The sequence below is a fragment of the Saccopteryx bilineata genome, chromosome 6 (genome assembly GCF_036850765.1).
Source record: "Saccopteryx bilineata isolate mSacBil1 chromosome 6, mSacBil1_pri_phased_curated, whole genome shotgun sequence".
Classification (NCBI taxonomy): Eukaryota; Metazoa; Chordata; class Mammalia; order Chiroptera; family Emballonuridae; genus Saccopteryx; species Saccopteryx bilineata.
Window position 1 is genome coordinate 53,907,823 of NC_089495.1, and position 12,645 is coordinate 53,920,467.

General features: G+C 44.2%; 1 protein-coding gene across 1 annotated transcript in view; it reads right to left on the bottom strand.

Moving 5' to 3' along the window:
- Window positions 1-12,645, bottom strand: part of DNAJC3 (DnaJ heat shock protein family (Hsp40) member C3) — an 84,455-nt gene that overhangs the window by 61,154 nt on the left and 10,656 nt on the right. Inside the window, exon 2 of the mRNA XM_066234168.1 lies at window positions 947-1,057. Within this exon, the coding sequence (XP_066090265.1) occupies window positions 947-1,057 (111 nt within the window). The remainder of the gene's footprint in view (window positions 1-946; window positions 1,058-12,645) is intronic.

Genomic DNA, 12,645 nt, shown 5'->3' on the forward strand with positions numbered 1-12,645 from the left:
ATTCTGAAAGCACCAAATGTTTCACTTCTGCCCTTTACTGAATTTCACAACTATACTTTATTTTAGCTTCACTAGTGTACATCTCTCAGTGAAGACAATATTTTATAGTGTATTTGGGGGAAGAGCCATTTCAAGAATTCTTGTGTGGCAGTGAAGCTAAAGGAAAATAAGCAGTCATTTTAAACTACTTTAACAATACGCCATAGACTTTAATGTTTCTGCTAACTGTGGAATTTAAAAATGCAAATAATAAAATACAAAATAGGTAGAAAGCATAAATTTCTGCAAATACTCCTATGGTAGTAGGAAAGAATCAATATTTTTTTAAGACATGCTTTATTTAAGACAATAACAGTATTTTTTAATTACCATGCTGCTACACTGAAGACAATTCAACTCACCAGAAAACTACTATATTGATGGTGTCATCAAGAAAATTAAATTGTATTTAGTGAAATCTTTTAAGAAAGTAGAAAATTATGTAAAATTATGTACATTAAAAAAAGTCTTCTATCAAAATTATCTTGCATTATTCTTAGCACTTATAGTAGTAAATCTCAGATACCTGGAAATCTATATACATTCAAGTGTCATGCATTTATTTTACTAATGTTTCACTCAGAATCCTGTAAATATTTTTAAATGTTTGTATTTAAACATTAAGTGATGTTTAATTTAAATGTTATTCAAAAAAAATACCTATTGCCTAACCTGTGGTGGCACAATGGATAAAGCATCAACCTGGAACACTGAGGTCGCCAGTTCAAATCCCTGGGCTTGCCTGGTCAAGGCACATATAGGAAGCAACTACGAGTTGATGTTTCCCGCTTCTCGCCCCTCTTTCTCTCTCTCCCTCCTCTCTCTCTCAAAATCAATTAAAAAATAATAACTATTAATTAGAATTCACAAAGATGGCCACTGAATGTTTTATTTCCAAGATACAAACCTACTGCAGCATGAAACTGCGATAAAGCATCAGCTAGCTGTCCAGCTGCAAGTAATTTCTTGCCCAATTCAAGATGTTTCTCAACATCTGCATTTACTCCACATTCAGCACCTAAAAACAAATTTAAAAAATTAGTTAAATCTCCATGGACCAAATTTAATTCTAAAGAATACAATGTTAAAGCTATATTTGTCTCAGACATTTATAAGATGAGAAAAGTAACAGGAGCTGAAAAGTGACTTAGAGAAAGTAACAATAAAGCACAAACAGCACTTCATTTTATAGAATATAAGCAACCCAAAAATACATCGTATCAACCTAGTCAATGAAAAGATTTTAACTAGTCTACAAAATAAAGGGAAAATGTACAACACAGAACTAGTAAAAATATGTTGAACAACAAAATCAGAATTGCTTTGTTAAACTAGACTCTCACTTTAATGATTAGAGTCCACTAAAATATTCAAGTACTTGCTGAGCGTCTACAATGTACCAGGTACTATTCTAAGTACGTACTGTATTCGGGATACGTGCACAAAACAAACAAAAACCTCTGCCACTCACAGTGCCTGACATTATGGGAAGAGCCAGACATAAGAAGTAAGTAAATTACAGAGCATGTTAGGGGGAAAGTACTCTGGAAAAAGTAAAACCATGTGATGCGGTCAGGACTACTGGGCTTTCAGTATTAAATAAGGTGGTGAAGGCTGGGCTTTATTGAAGAAGGGACGTTTGAGCAAAGATTTAATTGAAGGAAGTGAGGAACTGAACATGCAGACATCTGGGAAAAGAGCTTTCCAAGAAAAACCAGCTAGTGTGAGGGCCCTAAAACAGCCACGTGCCAGGTTATGTTCCAGAAACGGCAGGGAGGCCGGAACAGCTACCACAGAGCCAACAGGGAGACAGCAGTACATGAAGTCAACGTAGGAGGCCTATGTATGGCTCCAGCTTCACTGGTTCAAATGGGGAGCTACTGAGGAACTGTGAGTAGAACACCACTATCTGACTGACAAAGCCAATTATTAAGGTGACCAATCGTCCTCCTTTAGGGAGGACAGCCTTTCTTTTGTAAGTTCCGTCCTCCCCCGAAAAGTGTCCTCCTACATGTAGTCCTCCTTTTTGATATTGGAAGACTAAGCTGTAAATGTCCATATTCGATCGATGCAAAGTCGATCCATTGTATGTGATGTGACGTATTTGTATCTAAATGAGTACTTTTTTCTTTACAATTATTATTAAAAATTAATAGGCATGTAAGCATAATTACAATATAAAATATTACAAATGTTTTTATTATGCATTTATCTTATTACAGTGTATTATTGTTAGAATGAATAAAATGTTTCTTTTATTTACGATATTGTTTTCTTCTATTTATTTTTGTCCTCCTTTTCATTGTAAAAAAGTCGGTAACCTTACAATTATCAATGTGCTGCCTCTCAGCTTTGAGTTCATTCTTCAGTGCTTGGCTGTAAAGAAATGGGCTGGAGTTCTAAGCATTTCTTTACACAGCACAATGTTACACTGTCGGAAAAGGGCTCTGAAGGGGAATTGCAAGGACACCTTCTGGTTCCAGTTGCTGCCTTTCCTTTTTTCTGGCTCCTGCTTTATGGTGAACATGGGGAGGACATCCAGTGGTACACTGCCCTAGCCATCTGCCCAGGGTCCCAGTCCCTCATGGGGAGGACATCCAGTGGTACACTGCCCTAGCCATCTGCCCAGGGGCCCAGTCCCTCATGGGGAGGACATCCAGTGGTACACTGCCCTAGCCATCTGCCCAGGGGCCCAGTCCCTCATGGGGAGGACATCCAGTGGTACACTGCCCTAGCCATCTGCCCAGGGGCCCAGTCCCTCATGGGGAGGACATCCAGTGGCACACTGCCCTAGCCATCTGCCCAGGGGCCCAGTCCCTCATGGGGAGGACATCCAGTGGTACACTGCCCTAGCCATCTGCCCAGGGGCCCAGTCCCTCATGGGGAGGACATCCAGTGGTACACTGCCCTAGCCATCTGCTCAGGGGCCCAGTCCCTCATGGAGAGGACATCCAGTGGCACACTGCCCTAGCCATCTGCCCAGGGGCCCAGTCCCTCATGGGGAGGACATCCAGTGGTACACTGCCCTAGCCATCTGCCCAGGGGCCCAGTCCCTCATGGGGAGGAGGACATCCAGTGGTACACTGCCCTAGCCATCTGCCCAGGGGCCCAGTCCCTCATGGGGAAGACATCCAGTGGTACACTGCCCTAGCCATCTGCCCAGGGGCCCAGTCCCTCATGGGGAGGACATCCAGTGGCACACTGCCCTAGCCATCTGCCCAGGGGCCCAGTCCCTCATGGGGAGGACATCCAGTGGTACACTGCCCTAGCCATCTGCCCAGGGGCCCACTCCCTCATGGAGAGGACATCCAGTGGCACACTGCCCTAGCCATCTGCCCAGGGGCCCAGTCCCTCATGGGGAGGACATCCAGTGGTACACTGCCCTAGCCATCTGCCCAGGGGCCCAGTCCCTCATGGGGAGGAGGACATCCAGTGGTACACTGCCCTAGCCATCTGCCCAGGGGCCCAGTCCCTCATGGGGAGGAGGACATCCAGTGGTACACTGCCCTAGCCATCTGCCCAGGGGCCCAGTCCCTCATGGAGAGGACATCCAGTGGCACACTGCCCTAGCCATCTGCCCAGGGGCCCAGTCCCTCATGGAGAGGACATCCAGTGGTACACTGCCCTAGCCATCTGCCCAGGGGCCCAGTCCCTCATGGGGAGGACATCCAGTGGCACACTGCCCTAGCCATCTGCCCAGGGGCCCAGTCCCTCATGGGGAGGACATCCAGTGGTACACTGCCCTAGCCATCTGCCCAGGGGCCCAGTCCCTCATGGGGAGGAGGACATCCAGTGGTACACTGCCCTAGCCATCTGCCCAGGGGCCCAGTCCCTCATGGGGAGGAGGACATCCAGTGGTACACTGCCCTAGCCATCTGCCCAGGGGCCCAGTCCCTCATGGAGAGGACATCCAGTGGCACACTGCCCTAGCCATCTGCCCAGGGGCCCAGTCCCTCATGGAGAGGACATCCAGTGGTACACTGCCCTAGCCATCTACCCAGGGGCCCAGTCCCTCATGGGGAGGAGGACATCCAGTGGCACACTGCCCTAGCCATCTGCCCAGGGGCCCAGTCCCTCATGGGGAGGACATCCAGTGGTACACTGCCCTAGCCATCTGCCCAGGGGCCCAGTCCCTCATGGGGAGGAGGACATCCAGTGGTACACTGCCCTAGCCATCTGCCCAGGGGCCCAGTCCCTCATGGGGAGGACATCCAGTGGTACACTGCCCTAGCCATCTGCCCAGGGGCCCAGTCCCTCATGGGGAGGACATCCAGTGGCACACTGCCCTAGCCATCTGCCCAGGGGCCCAGTCCCTCATGGAGAGGACATCCAGTGGCACACTGCCCTAGCCATCTGCCCAGGGGCCCAGTCCCTCATGGGGAGGACATCCAGTGGCACACTGCCCTAGCCATCTGCCCAGGGGCCCAGTCCCTCATGGGGAGGACATCCAGTGGTACACTGCCCTAGCCATCTGCCCAGGGGCCCAGTCCCTCATGGGGAGGACATCCAGTGGCACACTGCCCTAGCCATCTGCCCAGGGGCCCAGTCCCTCATGGGGAGGACATCCAGTGGTACACTGCCCTAGCCATCTGCCCAGGGGCCCAGTCCCTCATGGGGAGGAGGACATCCAGTGGCACACTGCCCTAGCCATCTGCCCAGGGGCCCAGTCCCTCATGGGGAGGAGGACATCCAGTGGTACACTGCCCTAGCCATCTGCCCAGGGGCCCAGTCCCTCATGGGGAGGACATCCAGTGGTACACTGCCCTAGCCATCTGCCCAGGGGCCCAGTCCCTCATGGGGAGGACATCCAGTGGTACACTGCCCTAGCCATCTGCCCAGGGGCCCAGTCCCTCATGGGGAGGACATCCAGTGGCACACTGCCCTAGCCATCTGCCCAGGGGCCCAGTCCCTCATGGGGAGGACATCCAGTGGCACACTGCCCTAGCCATCTGCCCAGGGGCCCAGTCCCTCATGGGGAGGACATTCAGTGGCACACTGCCCTAGCCATCTGCCCAGGGGCCCAGTCCCTCATGGGGAGGACATCCAGTGGTACACTGCCCTAGCCATCTGCCCAGGGGCCCAGTCCCTCAGCAACCTGGCAGCCGTGGCCAGGCACCACCTCCCAGCAAGGACACCATGCACTCCAGGCTTCATACCTACAACAGCACCCCAACTTCCCCTTGCCTAAGGCTAACCAGGTTGGGCCTAACTATACCTGAGAGGGTTGTTTCCTGCTTGCCCAGCTACTGCAGACCAGCTCTTGACCCAGCAACTCAGCAACCTTTTCTGCGAGAAACTTAAGCTACAGCTATCCCTTCTCCAATGATGTCTGGACCCCAACCAAGTGTAGGGAGTCCCCACTCTAAGTTGACCCTTCCTTAGGGACTGTCTTTAAGCCTTAGAATATCCTTTAAAGTTCCCTTTACATCTTTATAATTACACGCCTATCACAACTTAACAATTCTTCATGTTAAACTTCCCTCTTAAAATTATTATGTGGTTTCTGTTGCCTGAGAAGACCCATACTTATACACAGCTGGTATTGGGAGTGATCCCAGGAGACAGACCCACAAAGATGGGAGTGGAAAATTGGATTGGTCATGCCCTCGAGCTTGAGTGCAGTGCTGAACTTCCTGACAAAAAACAAGATACTAGTAATCCATGGCAGGTATTAGAATCAAAATTAATCAACATATCACTTGTGGTTTGCAGTAAGCAAGTGTTAACTTGCTTCCAAGGAGCACGCCTTGGAAACCCAGGGGTTGTCGCTCGAGACCATAGAGAACTGAGATGTGGGGCAGATTCTTCTGAGTACACTGCAGTGGTTTTCAGCTGCCGGACTACAGACCACTGCCGGTCCACCAGAAATGCTGTACCAGTTCACAAAAGAATTAACCACCCTGATGGGTCTTCACTTACACAGAAAAATAAAAATAAAAATAAAAACAACAAGCAGCTTCCATGGCAGCTCTAAAACAACCTCTTATTTTTTTGTACCCACAGAGCTAATTTAGCTGAAAATAAAACATAAAGTCCACTTTTGAGTGTTGTTAAATTAAAAGAATACTAGTTGAATTCACAGTGTCACCAAGTTTCTCCTCTGAAATTTAGAGCATGTATTAGTAAAGAATGTGACCCTAAACTTAGAATGAAGACATTTAATTAGACTTAGATGAAACTAATCAACTTAAACCCCCAAGTCCCTCTGGAGAGCCTCTTTTACCAAAAGAAGTAGCTTGCCCTCTACCCCAGAGGAGACTAGTCTTCCACTGTTTAAACTTCCTAGGATAATATCATGTAGGGCAAATACCATGAAAGTGGATACTCATTTCCATTAAAGCCAACCCTAACCATTCCTGGTGTCACTAGATAGGTATACACTATGACCAAAGAAAATAAATTATACACCAAAAGACCTCCAAGACTTGGACGATAAACTAACAGAAACCCATGGGACATGTGTGGAAATGGATTCTGAAGGTGAGACCAAGGACACCATTACACACGAACCTCCTACCTATGCTCCATGAGAAGGCTTAGCAGATACTCCATTTACTAAAGCATTGAGAAATATATTAGTGGATCACCTGGAATCTTTTCAAAGCTCTATGGTCACTTCCCTCGTAGGACAGATAAAGGAGCTGGGCTTTCTGATTTGTGGGGATGACAGGATCTCCAGTAGCTGAAGCTTAAGTAGCAGCACTTCACCACCACAGCCAGACTAGGTGAGCATATCAACTATAAACGGCGTCGACTACAAAGGAGAAGCTTAATAATCAGATACAGAATGACATTCTTCATGATTATCAGTCAACTTCCTTTCCTCGACACCAGTGCCTGTGCAATGGACCCATAAACAAAGTGGCCATGATGGCAGAGAAGAGGATATGAATGGGCTCAAATCAAAAACAGACTACTGTTTACCAAAGCTAATCTGCCAGAGACCTAATCTGACAACCCTAGAGAACAAACCTGAGTTCCCAATACAGCACCATAAGGGGTGAAGGTAGGGAGACAAGCCAGTCACCTGGTAGCAGATTGATTACACTGGTTCTCTTCCACAATGGATCATCTTCATATATTCAGCATATAGATTTGCCTGTAATGCTTCTGCCAGCACCACCATTGATAGACTCACTAATGCATTGTCCATCATCTTGGCATTCCACACAGCTTTGTATTTAATCAGGAAACACGTTTACTCACTTCACAGCAAAGAAGGTGCAGCAATTTGCTCGTGCCCATAGAATTAACTGGTCTTAGAACATACTCCTTCACCCAGAAGCAGCATGTTCATTAGAAAACTGGAATGGCAGCACCAAGTGGGAGACAAAAACCTAAGAAACTACTTTGCAGGCTACAGGTTATGCTTTCAGTGACAGGCCATTAGGTGGTGCCATCTCCCCTACAGCCAGAATACACGGGTCCAGGAATCAAGAAGTAGAAGGACTGGTGCCTCTCATCACCTCTCTCTTAATAATCCACTTACAAAATGTTTGCTTCCAGACCTGGCAGCTTAAGCTCTGATGCTTTGGAGTTCTTATTCCCCAAAGGGTAAAAATGATTCCACAAGGAGATACACAATGGTTCCAATGAATTGGAAGATGAGAATGCCATCTCACCATTTTGTTCTCATTATGGCACTAAAATGAACGGGAAAATAAACAAATAGATAAATATTCAATTATCAAGGAGCTTTTTTGTTGCTACACAGTGGTGGCTACACCTGAAAGCCAGGGGATTTTCTACATTCGTAAGTATTTCCTGTTAGGTAGATCAAAGACAGCTCCATTTTTCCCCTCCTAACTCTCATTTTTATCAGGACTTTGCAGGTCACAATGACCACAGTCTAATCCAGCAACCCACAGGTTGAGAACCGCTGGTCTAATCCAAGAGGAACGGATGTGCTTGAGAGACCCAAAAGCTATCAACACCTTTCTGGTGTTCCCGGTACCAACTGATCACAGGCTGACCCTTCTAAATTCCAAGAAGCAGAAGAAGCTTCACCAGTTCTCTAACAACACATGTCAGCAGGAACTTTCAAACCCTCTAAACCCCCAGACTCTCTTTGATCCAGGCTGACGCCTTTTTTGGCCTCAGCCCATCTGCACCCAGATGCTCTTATAAAGTCCATTGTTTTACCTCCCTAAGCCTCATGTAATTTCTCTTGGTGAACCTAATACTTCCAGCACCAAAGGTTAAAAAAAACTATAGCAACCAAAACAAAAGGTACACTTAAACATTCAGACCCTTCAGGAATAAAGGTTTGGGTAAAAGCACCAAGTAAAGAAGCCAGGGTGCCTGACCAGGCAGTGGTGCAGTGGATAGAGCATCAAACTAGGATGCCACCTTGAGCATGGGCTCATCTGGTTTGAGCAAGGCTCACCAGCTTCAGCTCAAGGTCGCCAGCTTGAGCAAGGGGTTGCTCGGTCTGCTGTAGCCCCACAGTCAAGGTACATATGAGAAAGCAATCAATGAACAATGAAAGTACCACAATGAAGAATTGGTATTTCTCATCTCTCTCCCTTCCTGTTTGTCCCTATCTATCCCTCTCTCTTTCTGTCTCTGTCAAAAAAAAAAAAAAAAAGCCAAAGTATCTGACGATAGAAGTATGCAAAAGGTAGCTGATGAAGGAGGCCATTTATGTCAACTACGATCTCATTACCAGACATAAAAACTTCAGTAGCTAGGCAGATTTTCTCTTTGCTTGTTATACACGTTTATTGGTAAATACAGACAATCTTCACAATTCAAAGATTCTGTATTTGTGAATTTTCCCAACAATAAAATTCATTTGTCATCCCCTAAAACTCATTTATAACCCCAAAATTAGAATGTAGGACACCCTGGTAGTCATTCGCAGACATGTGCATGTGCAGAATGATGAAAAACTTGAGTCACTCGAAGTACAAATTCCCAGATGAAGTCATGCAAGGCAATACTTTGCCACCTTCTTTCAGCTCTCATATTGTAAACAAGTGTCCTTTTCACGGTATGTGTAGGGTCATGTTTTTCACATTTTTGTGTTTTTGTTGGTGATTACAATGTTTATAATGGCCTCCACGTATAGTGCTGTCTAATGTTCCTACGTGAAAAAGGCTGTTGTGTACACTTTCACAGAAAATGTTAGAAAATCTTCATTCAGACATGAATGACAATGCTGTTGCCCATGAATGAGTTCAGTGTTAACAACAATATATATTGAATAAGATATTTTTAAACAGAAATACACATAAAACAGGGTAATGTTTGATCTGTTGACAAAAATGTAGTGACCTGAGGCTTGCAGGAACCTAATCCTGTGCTTCCTGCTAGAAGCTGTGGTTCAGTATTTGCTAATCCAGTGTAGCAATGACTTTATGGACCATAACAACCACAAATAACTGTAGAGAATCAACTGTCTTGACCATATTTCTTTCTTTTGTGTTATTTTATATACAATTGTTGAAATTAATGTGGTGATTCTGTCTTTATATAACCAAATACTGAGTGGGATAATGATGCAATAAGAGTAGCAATTAATATAGCGAGTAATGGCCACAGTGACTCCTAGAACTGTGTCTTCTCAAATGGAGTAAAGGTGGGAGCTTCTTCACTTGTAAGAAGAATAGCTGTATCTTGCTAGGTAGAAACTAGAGTCATTTTGTTGTACTGGAGTTCAAATGGGTGTAGAAGGGTGCATATGGAAACTCAGTAGTCAAAGCATTTCTCTTTTACAGTGAACATAATGTTAAGCTATTCAGGTTGCAAAGAGGACATTGTAGGGGAAAAAATCAGAATATTGCAGTCACTTGGGAAAGTGGGAGAAAGGACAGACTTGGAAAGGGCAGGGGAGAACTTTCTGAGGGTGTTGATAATGTTCTAATCTTCACAGAGATATGGGTTACACTGGGTTATGCAGTTATCAAAACTCAGCAAATACATAATTAAAATATGGACATTTTATTATATATAAAGTTTATACTCAAAACAGCTGTTTATAATATGCATGTGAAAGTATTTAGGGGCATGTGTACTGATGTTATTTTTAAATGTATTTTCTTAAAAGAATAATGGATAGGTAAAGAAATACCCACATGGATATATGTTAAAGCCAGGTATAGTAATGATATTAATGGTAGATCTAGGAGTGAACACTGTAAAATTCTTTCAATTTTGTAAAATGTTTAATAGTGCTGGTAAAATATACAATAAAATAAGTGTTATGGCAGGGAAAATACACAAAGGATGTTGTGAGGACACAAGTTAAGGTGTCTAACACCTACAGTTAAAATGAAATAAAATCTGAAATTCCTTTTCTGTCACATCAGGCACAGTATAGTACTAGAGAGCTAGTTGGTAGTATATGGGACAGTGCAGATGACACAGAACATTTTCCATAATCACAGAAACTTCTAATGAACAGTGCTTTGGGGGTGACAGGAGTTTCCTTGAGGTCTCACCTAAAACCTAAAAGAAAAATAGAAAGAATATTCCTATGTGAAAAGGCAGGAGAGGGAAAACAACATTCCAAACACAAAGAACATCCTATCTAAATGCCCAGTGGTCAAAAAATTAATGAGGTTTTCATAGAAATTCAAGTCAAGTATTTCAGTTAGCTCATCCCTCCATGATTTAAAACTGGAGTGGGTAACTTTAGTGCTAGGTGATTACAGTAAACAGCCAGTAGGAAAGTGGGAAACCAATAAGGCATCTCTGTTCCAATAACCCAAATGATATTATGGTGACTTGACCCTGGAGTAGCAGCGGTGGAAACAGAGAAAAATGCTTAAAGAAATATAAGAGACAAAGAAGACTAAGCATGACTTGTACTGACTGTCTGGATATGGAAGCCAAGTGAGGAATGAGTCCAGGAGGATACTCAGGGCAACTATTTGAATTCTTATTCCATTTCACTTTACTTTGCTTGTGCCCTACTAAACAAAGTAGCTTTTTTTAGCTTTTAGTATTTCTAGTCTGCAGTTTCAGTACAGTATTTCATTACCTTGGCTGCCTTTTGGACCCCCTCCATTCAAGAAAAGAAGAGAAAAAGGGGGAGGGAAGTAACCTTAACTCAATGGCCTCAAAAACTTAGGGTCCTACACAGCCCTATTTGTTTTGGGCAACAATGTAGAGACAGATAGGGTATTTAAGAGTATATGAGTCACACAGAGAAATTAGTTGTGGGTTTTCAGTGATCTGGAAAAGTATTATTTTTCTCATTTAAAATAAGGATATAGGATCCTACTCTGTGAAAATTCACTATGCAATATTGATTTAGAAAATTATTAGATTCATATAGCATCCAACTCCATTCTATAGCTAGAACTATACCTTGATTTGCACAATGGAGATTATGGAAACTAATGTTTTAATTCAACAAATGTTACTGAATATATACTATATGTAAAAATGGGGCCATAACATAGATAGACTAGTCTCTTCCAAAGAGGCAATGAAGAGAAACCCCATAGGCTTTAGCCACGAACTCCCTACCCTGCAGCGTTCTCATTATTTTCTAGAGAGAGACAGGCTGCTTTCTAGAATTACACTGGAGTCTTTGCTATATACAGAAATATTTACAGAATATATAATGTGAAGAACAGGACTGACTGCAAAATAATCCTTGGCGGGGAGGATGAAAGTATAAGTGAAACCAGATTGGTCCTGTATTGATAATTTTTGAAGCTGGGTGACAGTATGCATGTCACAGTGGTATATTATACTATTCTTTCCACTTTGGCACATTTGTAAGAGTTTCCAAAATCAAGGTACTTTTTTATTTTTTTTTGTGTGTGTGTGTGTGTGTGTTTTTTTTTTTATTTTATTTTATTTTATTTTTTTAATTTATTCATTTTTTTTTTAGAGAGGAGAGAGAGAGAGAGAGAAAGGAGAGAGAGAGGGGGGAGGAGCTGGAAGCATCAACTCCCATATGTGCCTTGACCAGGCAAGCCCAGGGTTTCGAACCAGCGACCTCAGCATTTCCAGGTCGATGCTTTATCCACTGCGCCACCACAGGTCAGGCCAAGGTACTTTTTTAAAAAATATCTTCCATGAAGAGAAAACTGGCTGATAAAAATTGCCTCTCTTTTAATAAAAAAATGTTTTGAAGAAAATGGACACTACAGGGACTATAGTTCAGAACAGCCAACTGAGTACATGAGCCTACCCTTCAACATGCTCAAATTCTAGAAATGACAAATTATTTAAAGAGATAAATGCTTAACTTTGCCAGAAAAAAAATTTTTTTTTACAAGAGAGTCCTCAGGCCCTGACCAGTTGGCTCAGCAGTAGAGCGTCAGCCCAGCATGTGGAAGTCCTGGCTTCGATTCTCAGGAGACAAAGGAGAAGCAACCATCAGTGCCTCCACCCCTCCCCCTCCTATTTCTCTCTCTCTTCCCCTCCCACAGCCATGGCTTGAATGGCTCAAGCAAGTTGGCCCTGGGCACTGAGGATGGATGGCTCCATGGCCTCTCCTCAGGCACTAAAATAGCTTAGTTGCTGGGCAACAGAGTGAGTCCCAGATGGGCAGAGCATCATCCCACAGAGGGCTTGCCAAGTGTATCCCGGTCAAGACACTAACTAGCAGGAGGCTGTCTCTCTGCCTCCCTACCTCCCACATAATTT